This window comes from Sinocyclocheilus rhinocerous, unplaced genomic scaffold (genome assembly GCF_001515625.1).
Source record: "Sinocyclocheilus rhinocerous isolate Xijiao unplaced genomic scaffold, SAMN03320098_v1.1 scaffold354, whole genome shotgun sequence".
NCBI lineage: Eukaryota > Metazoa > Chordata > Actinopteri > Cypriniformes > Cyprinidae > Sinocyclocheilus > Sinocyclocheilus rhinocerous.
This window is the reverse complement of record NW_015644627.1, coordinates 90,708-114,150: the sequence shown is the minus strand read 5'-3', so window position 1 is coordinate 114,150 and position 23,443 is coordinate 90,708. Positions and strand designations below refer to the sequence as shown.

At 36.0% G+C, this 23,443-nt stretch overlaps 1 protein-coding gene across 4 annotated transcripts in view; it reads left to right on the top strand.

The window, feature by feature from the left end:
* The window catches only part of LOC107758567 (rap guanine nucleotide exchange factor 2-like), a 122,359-nt gene that overhangs the window by 13,830 nt on the left and 85,086 nt on the right, over positions 1-23,443 (top strand). For all 4 annotated transcript variants that reach the window (XM_016576335.1, XM_016576337.1, XM_016576336.1 and 1 more), the window contains exon 2: positions 22,231-22,301. In XM_016576335.1, the coding sequence (XP_016431821.1) occupies positions 22,231-22,301 (71 nt within the window). The remainder of the gene's footprint in view (positions 1-22,230; positions 22,302-23,443) is intronic.

Sequence of the window (23,443 nt, the reverse complement as noted above, 5' to 3'; positions counted from 1 at the left end):
GAAAAACATGCAGACAGATTTCTTCAAGTGTGCTGATGGTACAATGCCACCGTTTATTGAAATAGCTACTCTGCTCTGGGTAGAAGTGGCCTGATGGCAACTAATCTGGGACTAGCTCCTCTGAATTAAATCCTGGCGATGCGTATTAGGGGAGAAGCTACAAAACTGGTCTGAGATCAGTGTTTAAAGGTAGCTTTAACTGTAGTAATCCTGCCTGTCCCTTTCCATGTTAGCAACTGTGAATGTAGACCAACACATTAGCTGATTAATTACCTGATTATCTGCAGTGTGCTAAGGATTGTTTACAAAAGCTCCCTTCATTCAGTATGTAGGCCAGTGTCCACAAACGTGATATCCAGTCTGACGTATTGTCCTGTATTTTGTGTGTTTGTCTATATATATATATATATATATATATATATATATATTTACTTGTGTTATCTTTGACTAATATTTAAATTTGTTTGATGATCTGAAACATTAAAGTGTGACAAACATGCAAAAAAAATAAGAAATCAGGAAGGGGGCCAACACTTTTTCACACCACTGTGTGTATTGTGTGTATATATATATATCTTTTAGTAAATTGGAGAAACATGGAGATGTTCTTGACAGTTGGGTGATATTTATCCTTATAATTACTTAAAAAATTTTTTTTAATAAAGCAAGCATTAGGGATGCACTGAAATTAATATTCTGTGCCGAAACCGAAATTTCTGTATGCACTTGGCCCGAAAATGGAAATTGAAAATGCTTTGTAATAATTATTTATTAAATAATATAAAGTAATTTTGTCAGACCAGTGAACGAGAGGGTAGCGTCATTTTACCAGCATTGACATGTTACAGCACAGTAGCGCTATTGCAAACAGGAACAAGTATGCTACATAGAATTTTCTGTCGGCGCGTTATTTAAGCGGGCTATGCCGTTCCAGTGAGCAGTAAATTGAGCGGAATACATATTCATAGAGCGGAATTTTGAGCGGCTACTGACAACGGCTAGAGGGACAGTGAAACCTGCGCGCTGAACACTGCTGGGAGATGTGGTGCGGCATATTTTCATCCGTTTTTCTCTTTCTGCTGAAAACCGAAAATGCCATTTTCGGACGATAATTTTTGGCGGCCGAAATTTCGGTGCATTCCTAGCAAGCAGCATATATTATTTATCAAAGTCAACCTAGTGGCAGTATTATAGTGTAAGAATGACAACATATCCACGTGTTCTAGTCTACTACTAATAAAATGATAATTAAAAAAAAACATTTTTAAAGGAGTGTTTACCAGAAATGTTATTTACCAGAATTTATTTAGGAGAATAATGTAAATGTGCAGTATTTCTGAAAAAAGAAAAGAAAAAGAAAAAAACTTAAAAACAAACAAAAAAGGGCCCTATAATTATAATTAATTTTTTGTGGTAATAAAAATAGAAGTAAGTGAACAGTAGCCTTTAAAATTACTTAAAATACATGTATAATAGCAATGAGGCAATAATAATTAGTTCAAATAAAGTATCAAAAGCAAGAAATCATGGTTTTATTGAACAAAACTGTTAAAATACATAATGTATTATAAACAATAGAGCTAATGTACATTGTGCATTACAACAAAGGCCTGCAGGTGGCGCCAACGGCCTGATGATTATTTTTACACATTGCTGTGCGATCTAATCGAGGATTTTTAAAAATCGAATAGTCGAATAAAATCGACGAATTCCGACAGCCCTAGATGCATTAAATAGATCAAAAGTAGAGCAAACACATATTGTTACAAAAGATTTCCATTTCAAATAAATGCTGTTCTTTTGAACTTCATTCATCAGAGAATCCTGAAAAAAATTATTATACAAAAATCTTAAGCAGCACGACTGTTTTCAGCATTGATAATAATAAGAAATGATTCATGAGCAGAAAATCAGCATATTAGACTGATTTTTGAAGAATCACGTGACACTGAAGACTGGAGTACTGGCTGCTGAAAATTCAGCTTTGCATCATAGGAATAAATAACGTTAAACTATATTTGACTGTGTTTCTTATCAAATAAATGCTGCCTTGGTGAGCCACCTTTTTCCAAAACATTACAAAATCTGACCCTAAACTTTTGAACAGTCTGTGGAACACAAAAGGTAAAAATGACTCATTAGCTAACTCAAATAGGTAGCCTAATGCATTATAAATATGACTTGGATATGTTTGAAGCCGCTGGCACTATGGTTTATTTGGAAGTTTGATGAAGCTTAAAATGAGAATTTTGAAAGGCAGCAGGCTCAGTGTAGGGTGACATTTTAGCATCCGTTTTTCCACCGTTCTGACAAATCACTCTATATATGAGGGCAGGAAGGTGGCCTACACAGATAGTGGATGGATCTTTTTGTGCTTAGTATTAGCAGCATCCTGCTTGCATGGTTCCTTCTGTGCACCTTTTTTTTCTAGCATAAATATAATGTGACACTAAATTTGTGGTCTGAGATCTTGTTTGGTAAGCTTTGCCCTGTCACACTAAGCACTATTGTGTGACTATTTTTGTCCTAATCCCCTATGTCTAATAAAACCAATTAGCTTAAGCCCATCTTCACTGGCCTGTTTGTATTTGATCAGTAGAAGGCTTTGAACTAGGTTAGGAACAGGCGAACAGAAAAGCCCTCCTGTTGGTCCCATCACAGACCTCTGCTGTGTACGTAATCCAGATTTTCTTTACAATAGTGGCTCATAATTATCCGTACAGTGACAAGGTCCACCACTAATATCTCGGAACTGAAAGCCCTTCAGTAGCAGCTGATAAATCCCTGATATGAGTGTTTATGACATGTGATTAAGTAATAAAGGCTCACTGATTGTTTAAAGCACTAGCTTCAGCTGTTTGTTTAATTTATGCACTCTGTTATATCACCTTGCGCTATCGTATTACACATCTGTGATTATCGGCTTCTGCACACGACAGCCGTCTCTGCTTCCTGATACGTGGGTGTCCGAGCGCAATTGTAGACGTGTCCACCTCACACTGCGCTTTTGTGTCAAGAACATATTGTTCATTAGCATAATCACCAGTGATGTCTAATGGACAGCTTTTATAATCTGCGTCAGTGTTCGTTTTGCATTATGCTAATGAGAGCGACTTGTGATTGTAGTAAGAGCGAAAGAGGGCAGCCTTTCATTGGGACGGACCCCTCCTCATGTGGGCCCCCTCAGCTTTGTGTCACCAGTGCGGTTTCAGTACAGTGGACCCCTGTGGAAATCAACCAGCGCTGGTCACAAATAATCAGCGTCATTGTAATTATTCTGTCATGTAGAGGAGTTACTTACTGTACTCCACTTGGACTTGTTCAGTAGGAAACATTAAAGTTTAAAGGCTATTTTAGTGAAAATGACATTTATATAACCAAGACAGACATTATTAATGAAGTCAAGGCAGGTTTTTATATGTGTGAGTCACAAAAGGAGAGTATTAGCAGCTTGTTAATACTCCTTTTTTCCCATACAATGAAAGCTTACAGTGACTGGAGGCTGTCAAAATCTAAAATGCATTGTAAAAATGATAAAAAAGCACCATAAAACTAATACTTGTGTTCAATATACTATGTCTCCTGAAGCCATTTGAAAGCTAAGAAACAGATGAAAATGCATGTAGTTTTCTCAACTAAAAATCTCAAAAGTGCAATTGAGATTCAAGAGCTACTGATTTATTTTGCTTTTATAATATTTGTTGTTTGTCCTTGTTTTGTCCTTTTTTAAAGCTTTTTAGCTTGACAGTCTCTGGTTGTGATGTGTTTTCATTATATGGTTCATCGTATTGAATAGAGAATGTGAATGTCCTTCAAAATTTCTCTTTTTGTGTTCCACTAAGGAGAAAGTCATACGGTTTGGAAGAACATGAGACAGTAAATTTATGTCCAAACTATTTCTTTACATGTTAGTGATTAATTAGCATATTGAATGTATCAACGTTGTTTTTATATCCTAGATTGTTCCCATAAGCTAGACAGGTCCTTAAAAAAGCTCCAGAAAAACTGTGACATCAGTTTCCCTTTTTTAATTCAATTGTGGGCCAACATCCTGAGGATGCAGTCTGAAATAGCATGATGTGTTCTTCAGACGCCTTCACTGCAAGCTTCCAGGGTGGTATTACACAATTACTATGTAAACAGGAAAGTGAGCACTGTGTTGACTAATTAAGTGAACAATTGGAAATGAGGGAAACCACTCTCTCAACAACAACAGCTAAATATATTCATAGCCAACCGTAGTATAATTCCTTTGTTTTGCTCAGTTCTTCGAAAACGGCTTTATAGGACAAGGTTGCAAAATATCCTAATCCAGTTCATGACAATGAGTTGACACAAAAAAATAAAAAATAAGTACATAAAAATATGCAGTCAGTGTGCATTCAGAATTATTCGTCAGACTGCCTGAAAAGGTATTGGTCAATACTGAGTTGTGTTCACCTGTTTATTTGAGTCTTTCACCATTTTTATGTAGTGAAAAAAAAATTAAACATACATTCAAACGTATTGCCATTGTGTTCTCCATTACATTTTAACAGTTAGATTCAATTTGCCATATTAAGAACCATTTTCAAAGAACATGTTTTTTGTGAATTGGTTTGGTGTAAAAACCATAGACTGTAAAAAAACATGGACGTAGTGTCCGTGACGTCACTCGTAGGTTTCTGAAGAGCATTTTTGAAGCCCAAAGTGGTCAGAACCGGCCGTCGCCATCTTGGCAGCACGTCACAGTGCGTCACTCTCGGATAATCGAAAATGGGCAAAGAGGCGGGACGTGGGTGTGGTTGGTTGCTGAAACCACACCCACCTAGCTCGACAGTGGTGACAGCAGCGGCAATCCACCTGTCACTCAAGTGGCCACGCCCTTAATTATGCAGAACTTTAAGGCTTAATATAATTTAAACGGATGAGTTATAAAAAAAAAAAATCACCCCCCTAACAGTTGTCATTAAGGGCAAAATTAGCTATATAGATTAAAACCACTTTTTGTACCAGGTATGGCTGTCGCGATAACCGCAATATCGCAATACCGTGCTGTTGAAGAGCAAACCGCAGAGGAATGCAAGAACCGCAGCAACCACGATTTTTGCGTGTTTTCTTGTTTCGTAAGGTTATGCCCTTCTCGTTTTACACTTCATGCATGTGGACTGAATATTAAACAAGTTAGTAATGATAACATAATGTGTACCATGCTGATTTGTAGAGGCAATTACCGCAAGGGAAATTCCCTCACCGCGACAGCCCTAGTACCAGGCTGTAAACATATTTTTTTCTGCTGTAAAGTTGGGCATTTTAACATGGGGGGTCTATGGTATTGACTCCCTTTTGGAGCCTGTCTCTAGTGGCCAGTCGATGAATTGCAGTTTAAAGGGATAGTTCACCCAAAAGTGAAAATGCTGTCATTAATTACTCACCCTCATGTTGTTCCAAACCCCTAAGACCTCCGTTCATCTTTGGAACACAAATTTATTTGGAACACAAAGATATTTTTGATGCATTCTGAGAGCTCTCTGAATCTCCCATAGACAGCAAAGGGTCCTTACATGATCAAGGTCCAGAAACGTAGCAAGGAGATCGGTAAAATAATCCATGTGACATCAGGGGGTTCAACCATGTTTTTCAAAGTTACGAGAATACTTTTTGTGCGCAAAAAAAACAAACAACAAAAAAAACACTGTATTCATCAATTCGTCTTCTCCGCGTCACCCTAGTGCCATTTTGGAGAGTATCCACTGAACGCAAACAGCGTATGCTGTTCTGTGTCAGCCGCACCACACGGATACGCTGTTTACGCCGTAGACGAATTGATGAATAAAGTCGGGGTTTTTTTCCTTTTGCGCACTAAAAGTATTCTCGTAGCTAGGGCTTTTCTAATGTTTTATATGCAGATTAAATAGGTTTTAAGGAAACTTCTGTCTTGTCTCCCGAGGCCACAGGAGTGAGAAATGAGAAAAATGAGAAAAATAATGCAGCGTATTTAAATTGTCAATGCAAGGAAGTAACTCTATAAAAAAAACGTGTGCATTACGTCTAAATTAACTCATAAAAATCAAATATAATTTCGTAAATTGCATAAACAATTATGAACAAAACTGCATCAACAAATAAATCAATGTATGGGAAACACTGGTAATGTATATCGAAATATCGGAAATGTGTTTAAAAATCATATCACCGTTATTGAAAAAAATTATATCGCGATACATATTGATATTGAATTATTGCCCAGCCCTACTCATAGCACGTGCCTATATCGTGCGCTATATATTTTTTCTATCGTTATCGAAGAAGGTGTACCGTCGATAAATATCGATACCGTTTTATCGCCCAGGCCTACTCGTAGCTTTGTAAAATCACGGTTGAACCCCTGATGTCACATGGATTATTTTACCGATCTCCTTGCTATGTTTCTGGATCTTGATCACGTAAGGACCCTTGCTGTCTATGGGAGGTTCAGAGAGCTCTCAGATTCCATCAAAAATATCTTAATTTGTGTTCCGAAGATGAACAGTAGTCTTACGGGTTTGGAACGGCATGAGGGTGAGTAAATAGTGACAGAATTTTCATTTTTAGGTGAACTATCCCTTTAAGTAGTTTCCTTGTTGGTTTCAAGAGAGAGACCGGAAGGTTGCCGCTTGGTGAAAACATATTAACCTATTCAGTTGAGTTTATTCATAAACATACCTTTGTTATTTTACGTTACTTTTTATGCCATGACAAATCTTGAGCTAAACGCTGTTGTTTACCTAAATGATGTAATGTATTCAAATATGTTGTGTAGATTTTAGAAGAATGATTTGTTTGTGAATCATACATCACTAGTCCTAATATACTTGCATAGAGGTGAAAGCATGCAAATGTGTGTGTTAATATTCCTTTTTCTTTCCTGAACAATCTCCCATTGAAAACAACAACCACAGGCTGGTTTTCAGAAACAACACAGCCATAATACCTCATAATCAAATTTCTCTCACAGACTTGACAAGGTTATTTGATCCAAGCTATGCATATTATCTGTTTGAACCATGATCTGTTTGAATGTAGTGTTTCCAGTCTACATCTGTGCTCTGCATTTTCAGGATACATTGCAGCACAACGCTTTAGTTAGTCCAGGGTTTTCTTTCACAAGTATTTCTCCTCCAATTTATATTCTGTGCCTCACATTATGTTCAGAGGAGGAGCACTGTGGACCCCACAGGCCTAAAATATGCAGTCAAATACTTTGAATGCTCAGAAAAGAAGCTCTTTGTCTCTGAGTTCCCTAGCAACCGTGTGGACTAGAATGACTGGAAGAGAATCGCCCTACAGAGGGAGAGAATTCAATTGATCCACTGCACTTGCCTAAACACCGGGCAGTAGTGGTAGAGATGCTTTTTCTCTTTGAGAGGTGAAGGAGCAGGGCGGGGGGAAAGGAGCTTAGCTGAAAAGACTGGCTCGGAAATGGGCTGCAGACACAACACTGTACGAAGCCCTTGGCTTTTGACTAAGACTCACTCCCTCTCCGCTGCCCGGGATGTGCTACATCATCAGAACTCAGCCGAGTTATGATGTTCCGCCTGTGTCAGCATCGGTGATTGTTCATTTAATTGTCGGGGCAGAGAAAGAACAGCGTGCCCTTCCGTATCTCAAGCCCGTTTTATCCAATTAGCCCATCTGCTATTTGTTGGTGAAGTTATGTGTCAGAAGAGCCCAGCAATGATGTTTCTGAAACAAAGGACCTTACAGAGCCCTTCCATCTTAAGTTGTGCATTATTTTGTGCAGGATCTTATTCTTTAGGGTCACTTTTTTTGCAGATGTCTGACCTTTTTTTCCCCAGTGTTGTTAACTAACAATAACTAAAATGATTGAAAATTGAATAAAATATAAATATAAGATTCAAAATGTAAAAAAAACAAGTATCTATACAGAAAATAAAGTTTAAGTTGAAGTACTAAAACTGAAATTTAAAAAAAAATCGAAATAAAAAATATTAAATAGAAAATACTCAAAATTACTCAAACTAAAATTAAAATAAAAACTGAAATATAAAAATAAAATCAAAATATTCAAAATATTAATACATACTGAATGATATAAATAACACTATAATCATTTTTCTTCATTAGCCAGAATGTCAGAACTTCTGTTGTCTAAGTGGATGGTGACATACTATCAAAGAAAAAAAAACAAACAGTAATGAAATAAGTCTATATATCTCACTATATTCCAGATCTTCTGAAGTCATACAATAGCTTTGGGTGAGGAACATTGTCACTGAAAACCAGCTTTAAATTGTATTTTATTTTTTTTCTCAAACAAAGCTATCAGAAGTCTTGGAATATACTACATGTGTCATGTAGGCTGCATTTATGGTACATTTATAGTATTTTATTGTCATTTTTGGAGCTTAGGATAAATTAAATGTACTATTAAGACTACTACTATTAAATAACATGGTTTAAGAACAACATTAGAGTGGTTTTCTTTTTTTTAGGTGAACTGTCCCTTTAAGAAGTTCAAAAATGTTATTTTATCTCTCCTCTCTTCTCGAGCAGATCTTGCCAAGATAAATCTTTGAACACCATTATATAATACGACAGGGGTAGGAATAGAAATTTTTGAGTTGTTTGACGCTGACAGAGCATGTACACTTCTGCCTGGATGTTTGGCGTTAATCCCAGTCAAGGAGTGCTGTGGTGTGGTTGAGTGTTGGTTTTTAGAGGCCTCATTGTTTGAACTGTTATGTAGGACCATCTATCAGTGTGGTTTCAAGGTGATTTGTGGTTTCGGGCCATAGAGAAAGATCTCGCTTTGTATTACAGTGCCTTATCATTGATGAAAGGGCACAGATAATGTCTGTCTAATGTGATCTGGTCACAAGTTTTCCAGAATCAGTTCAGTTTAGGGCTGCACGATAAATCGCATGCGATATTTAACGCGCATCTTGTCAGTAAAGTCGGTTCTGTAATCAGCGGTAAATCTCCATCACCTGCGGGCTTTCACATGCACTGTAAAAAATTACCGTGAATTTAACGGTAAAAGACTGTAAAAATGCTACAGTAAAAACCTGTTAAATGGTTAACGGTAAATTCCCCTACTATATACGGTGAAAAACTGTATTGGACATTACATGTATTGGACATTAATTTTACGGTAGTATACCGTTTTTGGAAGTGAAAAAGACCGTATAATTTACAGTGAATAACCGTAAATTGACATTCCCAGAATTCCCTGCATTACATTTCAAATTTGATGTTTTTTTGTTGAAATAACTATGTTTCTTAGTTTTTTTCTTATCAGTATTGTATATTAGGGTTGTGTGTTACACCTAATGTTGTTAAATGAATGTTAATTGCATTATTTCAGTTTCATGTGTGTTACCATGATGGTGTTTGGTGTTTGTGTGAATGACACTGTGCACCTTCTATATATGTTATTATTTAAAAGCTGCTTGTGATAGGCTTTGGTCATCGTGTGACTTTCTCATCACCACCTGCATTGGGTGGTTATCAGTGTATTAAAAAGGTACAAAACAGATTTCAGTAATTCAATAGGTTGGTATATTAACATTATATCAGTTAATGAAATTACAGTATTTAACTGTAAATGTAAGTTAAAACCGAATAACCTAAAATGTTGCAACCGTATTTTTCACGGTAAAATTCCGGCAACCACAGCTGCCGGTTTTCTACCGTAAATTTTACGGATTTTTTTTTACAGAACACTGGAAATCACCTGTTGGGAGAAGTTGTTGCTGAGCCATTAACCAGATGAAAGATCATTTTCATCATTGTTCTTAACAGTAATCACATGCTAGTTTACTCCAGGGAGATGGTCTCCGTTACCAGTGTTCTAGATACAAATGTGAAAATGGTATAGAATAATGAATAATGTGCAGTGTTTCATGATTTCTTGTTTATACAGAGTGAAATATGCTGAACGATATTTCAGTTTCAGTTTGTTTGTACATTGCTTTTTAAAATACATATGGTTCCAAAGTGACTGTAAAAAGAATAGTGACTTAGAAACTCCAAAGAGGTTAAAGGTGACAATGAAAAGAAAGCGCCCTAAGATGGTTATGTGGGATAAGGAAGAAGGAACAAAGACCCATGTTTAAACAATTTTTTTTTAAATCTCCATAGCCAAATATAATCTAGCCATGTTAAATGGCAAGAGCCAGAAATCTTATACAATTGGGGCCAGGGACCCCTAAAGTATGCAGCACGCAATGATAAACCTTTCAAAAAGAAGCAGCATGCTGCATTGTTGTCATTAGGGCTGCACGATAAATCGCATGCGATATTTAACGCACATCTTGTTAGTAAAGCCGGTTCTTTAATCAGCGGTAAAGAGCCGTTGTTCACTGACAAGCTGCGCAAAACCACGATCATATTTTGCGCATGTTTTGCGCAGCTTGTCGGTGAACAACGGCTCTGTGTAGTTAATGCTGCTCCATGTGAAAGCCCGCAGGTGATGGAGATTTACCACTGATTACAGAATGGCTTTACTGACAAGATGCGCGTTAAATATCGCATGCGATTTATCGTGCAGCCCTAGTTCAGTTCTTGTATTGCAGCAGAAAAATAAACGTCCGCTTTAGTAGACATAGATTTGACCACATGACATTTTTATTGTCATGACATTTTATTAACTGTCATTCAGCGATTGCACAAACACAGGATAAGGCTGAAGTTCTCTAACATGTCAGACCGTGACGGTAACACTTTAGAATAGGGAATGCTAGAAGAGTTTTCCATGAACAAACTCCTAATTTGTTGCTTATTAATAGTTAGTAAGTTAGTCGTTAAGTTTAGGTATGGAGTAGGATTAAGAGATCTAGAACATGGTCATGCAGAATAAGGCATCAATATGTGCTTTATAAGTATTAATAAACAGACAATATGCTAGTAATATGCATGCTAATAAGCAACTAGTTAATAGTGAGAATTGGTTCATAAAATAAAGCGTTACCACTGTGACGTGTACAGTTTTTTGAAACTTTCCACTTTCTATATCAGGTTTGTGTGCAAACTCTGTTCTTTCTCTCATGCATGACATTTATTAAAATCTCCTCATTTGAATTATTCTCTTCACCTTTCTCACTTCATCTGAGCTAGCAAAGGTCCTGGAAACAGTGAAATAATAATGAGGCAGCTAGTCATTGATGTAGTTCAAAAGAATGCTGGGATTAAGAAGTCTTGTTTTTGGAAGGAAGCGTTTTAACAGCACATCTTCTCATCGTCATCCTCTCTGGCTGCCGCCTCCTTGTTCTGCATGATTTAATGCGTATGTTCTGCTGTGTGATGATGGTGATGCTCACAGATGTCTGGCCCGTTAATGAGACAATTTCTTTGCTGTTATGTCAAAGTTTGATGTGGTTTTGGTAGTTCACTGACAGAGGAATACTTTTTTTTTTTTTTTACAATTCAACAACAAATGGTTTTAATATCCATCTGTGAGTGCATATTTTTGGATGATCCAGTAAATTATGCTTTAATTATGAATTATGCTTTGTTTAGTGAAAGATACTTAAAATTGCATCTTATTTGAAACGTTATGGCCACAAACCAAAATATATGATTATTAAGACACGAATGGTATGTTTTGTCAGGGATTAAAATGGCTGCAAATGTGGATAAAAGAACAGTTTAAAATATAGTTGTTGTTAGCGAGAATCAGCGAATCATCCCAACTATTAAAAAAAGCTTTTGATTATTCAAATGAAGCTGAAATATAAATGTAAATATTAGATGAAATGTTGCCTTTGCAACTAACTGAAATAACTTTAGTTGTACTAAAAGTACTTAGTAAAAGTACTAAAAGTATTAACTGAAATAAATCAAACACTAAAAATAAAATTATTTAGAAATATATTAAAAAAACTAATAATAAAAAGCATGTTGCAAGCTTGTTAAAAATTTTAAATGAAAATCTATAAATAATTAAAATATATAAAAAATGTATAATTCAAATTCAGTTAAAAAAAGAATTCAAAATCTTATTAAAACTATAATAGTATATAATTAATACAAAAACAACACTGGTTTATCTATGTGTGGATTCGTCAGATTATATTTTGTTCATTTCAGGTGTATTGCACTCTCTGCATCCAGTAATGGACACTGTTGGAGCTGTGATGTTTGATTTGAACTAATGACTCTTATGAACTGGTTCTTTTTAGTGAGTCACACAAAAAGATTCACAAAACAATCTTTGACTCGCTCGTGTTTTGAAGCAGCCTGCTGTGACTTGTACACCAATTTATCTCTGTATAATGCTCGTTAAACCATTAAAACAAGTTTATCTGGACTTTTTTTGAAAATATCCTGGTTTACAGTATGGGTAACATAAATCAGTCCTGCCCTCTAACAGCCACATATGCACTGGTTAAAAAAAAAAATGTCTGCGGAGCCGATTCGCCTGTTGTTCATGTGTCATATTACAGAGGCAGGTTGATAAGTTCACTAAGGTTTCAAATTCGAGACACTTATTCCATAATTTCTTCGCTTGCAGCTTCATCCTTATGAATATTGCTAGTGTCAGCATAAGACAGACATGAATCCTGAGCATGCATCTCTGCTCATCACAGCTGTACGTACAATAGTAAGGGATCTCAGAATAGTTTTTTTTTTTAGCAGACATAGCGTCCAGACATGGTAGCTGCTTCAGCAGTGTCTCAGAACGACTCTTGACTCAACAGCAGCAAAGTGGACAGACTCTGTTAATTATTCACACGTATTTGCAACATGAATAATGCAGCCTCTGGCAGGACCAGGGGCTCCAGTCGCTAGCGCTGCATTAAAACGGCGCGTGAACAAACGCAGCTCGAAAGGTGTTGACTCGACAGCAGGAGGTGTTAGAGCAGAACTGAGACCCAGCATCGTCTGCCTTGTCATCACTTCCTGTTTTTGTCTCTCTAATTGGCCATCGCGAGATATTTAATTCAGTTTTCCCATTGCCTTTCAATCATTAGTGCATGCTTTCAAAAGAAACACATCCTAGTGGTATATGTACACCCCATTTAAGGGGTTGGATGCAACCCAGATCAGTTTCAGCATGTGATGTGTCAGTGTGCCAGCTGCTTGGTTGTCAGAATAAATGCCTGTAGACTGCTGCAAAAGCACCTGCAGTTTAATCACACATGCTATACAGAAAAGCTGGTCTGTCAGCTGGCCTCCTGCTGATTTACTTTCACATAGACTGGCAAGGCCGGTGTGTTTATTCCCCTGTGAATTACACATTGTGACACAGATGAGGACAGTGTGAGTTTAAGGGTATTTCTGTATGAAATTGGATGCAATGTGTGAAAAGGATTTAAAAAATCTTCTTTTTGACTCCCACTCAACTCCCACTCAGTTTGTTTTCCTTTGAAAAAATTTGTTTCTTTTATAATTTTACTTAGAAACTGCTAATTTTGGCAAATGATCTGAAAATGTAATTTTTAAACTAGTGGTTATCAACAAGAGGGGTGGGGCCCAATAGGGGGCCTCAGCAAACTTCCTGTGGGGCACCAACAAGTCTTAAAATTATTAAAGTTTAGTTATATTAACATAATCTTAATTAATGCTAAAAAAAACACAAACAGTTAAGATGTCAAACACTGAACTGACATCATGTTTTTGAGTTTATTTATGAGTTTATTTGTTTTATGACAACAGAAGTACCGTAGGTACATATCAGCTTAGATAGGAGGGCCTTCAAATGTTGCTTCAGACAAAGGGCCTTGGAGTCAAAAAGGTCAGTTATAAACAGCTATACCAGCTAATATTTAGCTATTTTTGAGTTATAGGCATCAACCAATAACTGTGTATCCATAGCTTAAGAAAACTGATAGCGCCTCCTAGTGTCATTTTCAAAATCTTGTCTGTCTATGTATAATAAGCAAATTACTTAAATGTATAAAATAAGGGTTGTTGCATTTCATATGTTGTCATTAAATTGCTTTATATTTGAACTGGCATAGTATCGTCAAACTGCCTAGACACTAGCATCAAGATTTGAAAAACCCATATTGGTTGAGCTCTTGCATTTAGCTTTTGGCCAAATATAGTCGGTTGATATGTGATGGCTAGCAGTCTGTAAATATTCATGAATGACAAACAGAGAAAGAAAGATTTTTCAAATTTTTTTTGTGGTAGGCCTACTGTCATTGGAGCCCGCATCTGATTAGCATTAGCAGTTAGCATAAATGCACCCTCAATGATTAAGCTCTCCACAGCGCAGTTTTACTGGCATTGAGTGAGTGAAGCATGATTGTGAATTTTTGAATGAGAGATTAATTCATAGCCAGTAGGCCTTCAAGCAGAGGTTGCAATGTCTGTCATAAATGTTGAGCTAATGTTAGAGTTTTGTCGTTAAGCGCTGAAATCACAAAGCTACATAGTGCTACATTTAATGCAGAATGGAACTAGCACACTTTCGTTGTTTCATTTCATTTAGATGAACAGACATGCTAACCAAAACCTTTCTACAGCTATAGAGCCCCTTGAACTGTACTTGCTGTATATTTTGTGGATACGCCTCCAAAACAGACCTCTGCTGTTTTGGTCGTTTTGAGTGGATTTTATCCACACCAGTGAACATGTATCATTAGACCTCTCCAAACTGAGCAATTTTGCCACTTTAAAGCTGAAGTCATGACAGTCTGCCTCTAAGGCAGCAGTGGTGTCTGGAGTGCGTCTGTCTTTTTGATGCGACTCTCTGCTTTTGTTCTTATAGGATTAGAGCTGCCAGTTAAAGACATGATGCTAAGCCCATTCACATGCTTCCAGCTTTCCTCTTTCTGAGCTGCGTTTGACTATATGCGTTCATGTCGGGTTATTACAAATGGCAATTTAAGCTGTTGTTTAGCATCGGATATGCACACTGGGGACAGCAACGAGGAAATATTAAATGTCACCAGATCAATAAACGGTTCAGATATAGCCTGCCTCAAGCATACAAAAATAGGTTTGTTGACACCGTTATGAAGTGTATCATTCAGTCTTTACATTGTTGGTTATATTTTGAGAATTTATCTGACGGCTGTAACCATACTGTTGGGACCAAGCCGGCTGTCGGCGACTGTATATTCAGTTGCTAATGCTAGTGACCTTGTTTTTGTTTGCAAAGACTCCACCTGGTGCTATGTGCTGTTCTACGGATAAAAATACCCTTAAGAGCCGCACTGTCAATAGGGTCTCAAGGACAGTGCGGTGTGAGCACAGTTGGCACAGGGAACGCAATGACACACTCTTAAATGCCACACTGAGTGATCTATAGGTTGGCATGTGCCCCCGTGGTAGTTATACTGCTGACCTGGCTTAACAATGCATGCTGGAGACCTCACATTAACATAGCTGTCTGATCATAAAGACGTGCCACATTTCCCTTTGTTCTTATTCTTTGCGGTATATTTTTGCAATGCAGACCAGTGATTTCTCTTTTGGATGCAGTACAGGGAATGTCGCCACACTTCTTGAGATAGACAAATAGCAGTAACACCCTCTTTAGAGAGCCACGCATGACCTCACAAGTCACTTTGGCTGTCTAGTTGACAAATCACTTGAGGCTAATTAAAATGTGCAGACACCTTTTTTTTTGTGGCTAGTCCAAGTCTGTTTGCTTCCCTTGCTGATTGTTTGGCTTTTTTTGGTGTTGGTGTGCTTCATTCCACATGCGTAAGCTTTTATTTATTTATGTAGACAGATTTTTGTGCATTTACATCATTTTGTAATTTTATTAGCAATTTCTGAGTAAAAAAATTGTTTCTTTACCAGATATTTTCAGTGTAGTGGATAGTGCATGTTCTATATATGATCAAAAGTTAAAGCCAATAATGCAAATGATAATAAGAATATAATATAATATATGGTTCATAACTGTATTGTGTGCAGTTTATATAAATAATTAAGTAACTTTGCATGGTCAGGCAGGACATTTATATAATTCATTAAAAAATATACATATATTTAGATTTTTTTTATATTATAATCTGGTTATATAAATGACAGATTTTATTAAATATTAATAATAATACAGAAACATAATTGAATAAAATACATACAATTATAATATAAAAATAGTTTTATATAAACTGTAAAAAAGATTTTTCAAAGTTGTAAATAAAACAAATATTATCGTAGTATGTTTTACAAGATAATACGATTTCAGTCTTTCTATTTCAAAACTGCATGTTTAATTCAATGATTCACTTCACATTTCTGTGCAATTATTTGTGAAATTTACTTGCAATTTCTGAGAGAAAATTGTTTCTACACCAAGTTTTTTTTCAGTGTACAGTTTCTCTATTATGATTGATAAAACCGTATTGATGAATGGTGCTGAGAGGTCTTCGTTTATCTATTTCGCTTTCATAAGACAGACCCTCCGTTCATCATGTGTTTATCATCCCAGGAATCTCGATCATTCCCTACGGCCACAAGCTGCACAGCCTTTCCTCTGTCATGGGATCTGTGTCCAATGGGCCTCCATTTACTAGACCCCTGACAGAAAGAGGTCAGTTTTAGTGCTCAGCCTGGGTCAAGGCTGACCTTCAGGACAGGCACCATGTGTCCTCCTTGGCTGTATATGTGCATTGTTGAGGTGATTGTTAAACCGCTCATGGCACATGAAAAGGGCAGATCTTCTTAAAGGGGTGGATGCAGAGCTGACAACAAAATAGCAACTGATTGTTTTGCTGACAGAAAAGCCATTTTCAAACATAATTTGTTGGAAAATAGCGCCCTCTGTGTCATGTTGCGTTATGGGGAGGAAACTATACTATTTATATGGAAAGTTACATGTATATGTACATGGTTTGCTGTGATGAGCTGGCATTGTGACCTGAATTTCACTTGCAACATTAATGGGTAGGGATGTAACGATTCACTCAACTCATGATTCGATTCACGATTATTATTATTTTTTTAACAAAATGAGATTTATCATGATCCAAACAAAGATGCTGCATACATGCAACATGAGCAGTTTTTAATCTAAATTAGATTGTATAATTTCGAAATTTGAAGCAAAAACAGAATGGTTTGACTTCAGTTTTGTGAAACTATAAATAAAAATATCTGCATGAAACAGATGAGCTGAATGAGATGCAGATTCACTCTCTGCCAGCAGGTGGCGTTTAAAGCGTTTCCTTGGTTTCCGCTGTAAACAAAGCACTTATGAACTTTAATATGCATTATACAGAGGCAAGATGAAAAGAAAAAATACCATCTAAACTTTTCTAAAGACAGTAAGTTCCCCTCAGACATGCATTCATATAAACTCCTACACCTAAATGAATCGCGATTTGTTTAGCATCTCAACCGACTAAATTTACTGCAGTCATTACTCCAGTCTTCAGTGTCTCAAGATTTTCCTTCAGAAATCATTCTAATCTGCTGATTTGCTGCTCAAGAAACATTTCCTATTATTAATGTTGAAAACATTTGCTTAATATTTTTGTGGAAACCATAATACATTTCATGAATAAAAGGTTCAAAAGAACAGTTTTGATTTAAAGTAGAAATCTTTTGTAACATTATTAAGTGTCTTTACTGTCACTTTTGATCAGTTTAATGCATCTGTGCTGAATAAAAGTTTTAATTTCTTTTTTAAAAATCTTACTGACCCCAATCTTTTAATTGGTAATGTATGTATTGTATGGCAATGTATGTGAGTCGATGCTATTTTAAAATAAATTATCATGCCTTAATGATTTGATACCTTCTTTGTGTCAACGTCGCCACTGTTATGTATCACTATATACAGCAATATTACTCCATTTAAATGTTCCTCTTTATGGTCAATATAAATTAAAGTCATTGCATTAAGATGTTGATTATGTCTGCCTATGTCACTCCTTTCTCCTTGGATGTAGTGCCTGGATTTTGATTAAACCATGCAGATACCCAGCAAACCACTCTTGAGCTGTGGTTAGGGACTCTTAATGCTAGTTACCCTGCCAACAATACAATTCAGCCTCGTGTTGGGATGATTGTCCTCATCGGACTGATGGGTTTTAGATGCCACCTGCTCAGACAGCTTATCCCAGCGCTGTTTATTGCTATGGAGGGAAATTATTGACACTGATGTTGTAGATACTTAGACTGCCGGTTGCCATGGTCACAGTGATGCCTTGAGTGGAATGTGAAGAGCCTCTTGACCCATTCAAGATGCGTTGTAATGGGTTGCATTCAAGATGTTGGGATACAAAGCTGAGAAGAGGCACTTTAAGTAGCAAAAGCAGCAAAACACTTTAGTTTATTTTTGCAGTCACTGTCTTGGACAGCCAGCAAACATGCTATACCAGAATATAAACAGCTGCAGTGTGCTGGCACTGCACAATGGCATCAGATGGCACATGGTAAAATATTACCATGTTAATATTACCGTGCTTTGAGCTGGTTTTGCTGATCTCCTGGTTTTCACTTGCAACATTAAAGGAGTAGTTCACTCAAATATGGAAATAATTTTTTTGCCATTGCTGCCAATTGTCATTGACATGTCATTATTTATTCATGTGGTTCCAAACTTTCTTCCGTGGAACTCGAAAACAAAAACTTTTCTTCTGAAGCTATAAGCATTATATCTTACTATGTCTAGTACTATATACGATATTTTACTATTTCTAAAAAGTAAGATAAAATAATACAATGCAATAAAATAAAAAATGTATTTAAAATATTTTGTATTTTATTTGATATTATATTTTATTCTTCTGAAGCCATATAGTATATCTTAATGTTAATATAAACATTTCTAATATGTTTCCAGTGCAAAAAAAGCTTCCCAAAAAACAAAACAAAAAATGTTAAGAGACACAATAACAATCATACAGAATAATATGAAGCATTATTTTGAACTGGTTATATTTGCACAGACTGAAAAAATGTCATGTTGCTTGGCAAAAAACACCTATTTGGAAAAGATAGGGTCTCTTTGTTGTCATTTTCAAGGACTTCTGCTCATATTTGTTGTATTATATATGAGCTTCTTTAGTGATGTGTGCAGAACACATAAAATAGGCTTTACAGGTACAGTCTCATGGCTTTGTTCATTGAGTTTCGTGAAGGCTTTAGTCAAGGCTGCTGCAAACAGCTACTGTTGTTTGCATAACTCACCGGTTTCATCATTCCTACTTCACCTGGTCTCAGCGGTATTTGTCGCTCAGCTTGTTACCATGGCACCCACTGACTCCCACGAGAGTTGCTTAACCAGCGAGGGCTGAGTGCCCTGGGCTTCACATATTGTGTTTGACCAATCACAAAACACAATGGTACCTTTGTCACAAAGCACTCTGGGAGGAAGTAGTCACTATGAAAGAGAGGACAAAGTGTGTGCGAAAACCTAGTGGCGTTTAACTCTGAACCTGTCATCTGTTGGAAACTTGTGCCAGAGGCTCAACCATTTGTAGAAAGAAACAAAAAATTGGTGGTTTTTGTAGTGGCAATTCGTCCAGAATCTGTTCACCCTTTTGCTTTGTGTGTAAACAGTGCCCACAATGTGTGAATGATTCAGCATCAAGACCGTTTGGTTATTATGGCAATAGTAATATTGTTGCTCTTTTTTTTTCATGCCAATATTGATTTTATTTTTTTTATAGTATGCTATAGGGTTACAACAACTAATAAAAGGCATAGCCATTAAATCTGATGGAACTGAAAACAATAAAATGTATAATCAATAACCACAAGCATTTACATTTTACTTTTTACTGGGGTTTTTTAACGATACCACTCCCATTTTGTTGGATGTTGCTAATACTGAATGATGCTAGTCTTAAATATCATTATAAAATGTTATTTTAGTGTTACTTATATAATATAATAGTATATAATTAATAAGTCATGCTTTGAAATAATGTTTTTTCATTCAGATTTTAGTTAAAATTTTAGTGGTTTGTGCTTTTGTAATTTTTATTACTTTTTGTTTAATATGTATAGTTAAAATAAATATATATATATTATGAATAATTTATATATTTTTTTTTTCACTGTTAAAACATAATAATAAAATAAATAATAATAATATTAATAATCCTGCCAGGACATTATCTATTAAATCTAAAACACATTCCTGCATATTATTAAAGTACACTGTGCCCAGTTTTTACATATTTTTATAGAGTGCATTTAATATTGGTTTTGCTTTATTATTATTTTTTGTTTCTGATGTATTTCAATTAGCAAAAATGTTTTTAATAGTTTTAGTTGACAATAACAGTAACAAAATATTTTGTGTATGTTAATTTCAAAATTAATTAGGATTTCATCACATGTACAACTGATGAAAAATAGCAAAGAATGGTGTTACGTCAAAATCCTCTTCTCACATGCAAGTATATTAGTTCAAAACTCTTCCTTCTCATTGTGCATGTAGAGCAAAGTTGTATTGGTCTCATTATGAACTCCTGGCAGAGAGAGAAAATAAAGGAGTGAAAACTCCTCATGGGGACACTGGGACTGAAGAAATGGGAAAATTCTTTCCATGTTGAATTTAGTAAAGAAGAAAGCCACAGTGTTCTGTTAGAGCTTCATTCCAGCCAGTAGAGGCGATAAGAGGAGCAGAAAGAGCTGGACACGAATCAATGAAATCTTACACCAGCCTGACATCTAGTGGAGGTTTTGTGTAGTGCATGCCAGCCAGGAGGTCCTTTGTCATTGTCACAGTCTTATTGTTCTTTTATTTTTGCTTGCTAAAGCAAGCATCACTATTACTGATGCTCATATTTAGGGTTATGGATTTGGACAAACTGTTAAGCATTAAATGTAACCCGTAACATGTGCCACACCGTTTGTGCTACAGATATGAATGATGCCTCAAATGATTTGGCTTTGTTGAAGTGAGATGTGCTATTACGTTTCTAAGCAGTACACCCTAGCCACCACCCTGAAGACCAGGTGTGCTTAAATCCACTCAAAACAACTTGGCAATTGCAATTTTACAATTAAAAAAATGTTTTAAATAGTTGTAATAAACTCTACTTTGCTCTCATTTAGTAATAAATTATTAAATGAATATATAGATTAAATAAAATAGGTGACAAAACATCATTTAAGTAATTTTCTATTCAGCCACTTGTGAGGCTGCAAAAGCTGGAGGAGGTCACCATGAATAGATTCCAGTACAGTTTGACCTTGTCCTCTGTAACCTTTGTATAAGGGTCAATTTAGGGTCACCCGCCCTCTTCCAAAAATAGAGCCTACAAGACTTAAGATTTAGATTTAAGATGCTTTGTTGTTTAACCTTAGAGTTAATACTTCACTTTTATCTGGTCTGGATCTGCATCTCAGCATATTTACTAAGAAATGACCAAAAATATGATCTATTCTGTTCTGGCCCAATCTTACCTGGCCATACAGCCATGTGTTTTCTCTTTCTTTCATTTCAATTCTTATTTATCAAGCAATCCTTTAGTCTTAATAGGAAAACAAGGAAGCAGAGGTTTACTTGTGCTATATCAGAAGGCAAATGTTTGGCGAGCTGTGTGTTTGCATTTGTGTTCCTTGTCACACAGGGTCTCTCAGTTCATAATCAAGTGCGTCTGTGTGTGAGCACAGAACCTCTTTTGTCCTCATCACTATCCCAGCATGCCTTTGTGAGCACAAAGGCGGCCCAGTTCTGGCGTCAGTGGTTTTGTGCATGTGGAAGGGGACAGGGCCTGCTGTGTGCTCAGCCTCAGATACATAGACACTGTGAGCGGTTTGTCTGAAGAACCACTTACAGCTCAAGCAAGACTCTCTCTGGTGAAAGGACCTGTTTAGAGACCTGAGACTATTTGTTCAGTAGTGTCCTGTTTGCACTCTATACCTATAAATGATATTTAATATTATAAACTTTTTTTGATATAAAAAAAAATACTAAGAAATGGGCCATAGTAACGGATACAACAGAAAAGTGTTGAAATAGATATAGATGAGAAGAGGGCAGTTTTAACTTAATTTAATTGCTTTCATCACAAATAAGCGTATCAGGATATATTGTGCATTTTTTTTCTTATTACTGTTGTTTATCGTTTATAATATATTATTTACTGTTGTAAAATGACATTGAAATGTTGCTCCCGGTCTCCATTATTTTTAGAGAGACATTTCAATTTTTCTTCTGTAACTGCATTTCTCCATGTGTTTCAGCAGTGCCATTTTCTGTACCACTCGTTTCAATATGATATAAATGTCTTCTCATCCTTCGCTGAGAATTCTGGGAGAGCGTGTGCTTTTGCAGATGAATAGACTTTGATCTTTTCTCTTTCTTTCTCTTCTTACTTGCAGGACCTGGAGATTGTATATTCCTACATGCATGGAATGGAGGCGCTGTCCAATCTTCGGGAACACCAGCTGAGGTAAAACTGAAGGAAGGATTTGATAAATGGATGGAAAAATGCACTAATGTTTTTGAGGTCAAGCAGGTGGTGGATGGTGCATTATGCATACAGATATGTGAAAGAGAGACAGTTTTGCAGGATTTGGGTTGATACGTTTTATTTTATTACAGAACTAGTAAATATATATGTTGTTTTATAAATTTAATAATTATTATTACTTTTTAATATCAGTTTTGGACTGCTGTTTTTAGTTGTTTTCCTCCTTTTTTTTAAACCAATTTTATGTGACTTTTTTATTTTAGTTTATTTTGCAAGTATAACAAAACAAAGTCTGTTTTTTATTTGCTGTGTAAGTAAAGATATTTGTTGTTGTTATAATTTGTGAACAATAATTTTGTTCTTTTTAAAACAGTTTTGGACTGCTATTTTTAGTTATGTTATCCACTTGTGTCAATATTTTACCAATTATATGTCTATTTTTTATTTTATTTTATTTTGCAAGTTAAAATATTCAAGTTATTAATGGTGTTAAAGATTTTAGTTTTGCAATAACAGTATTTGCATCGTTCTCTGAACTCTTAAATTGCTTTAACTATCACGTCATTAAATTTATACACATGTGGACGTGTATATTTGGGGGGTAAAAAATACTTTGCTACTTGACCACAGTGTTCTAGAACAGTGGTTCTCAAACTTTTTACAGCGGCGTACCCCCTGGGGCATTTAACATTCTTCTGCGTACCCCCTCTCTTCCACTTAGAGTCACACCTTTTCTATTAAAGGACAATATTTGCCCCCTTAAATTGATTTACAGGCGCATTTTTTACCTTTATAGAGGAAAATATTTTCTATTCTTATTAATTGTATGTCATGTTTTATATCATATTCTTAACATTCCATTAAGTGTATTATTAATATAATAAATAAAACAATAAATGATGGCAAATTGAAGTGATACTTGTAGATTTAAAAATAAAACCGCCATAGATGGCGGCAAGTCGCTGTATTAATGAGCCAGGTATCGGGTCATTCATTCAGTAACGAAGCAAAATGCTGTAGTTATGTCACTGACTCTCCAAATCGTCCAAAGCCGCAGATTCGTTCAAGGGGTCATATGATGCTGCTAAAAAGAACATTATTTTGTGTATTTAGTGTAATGC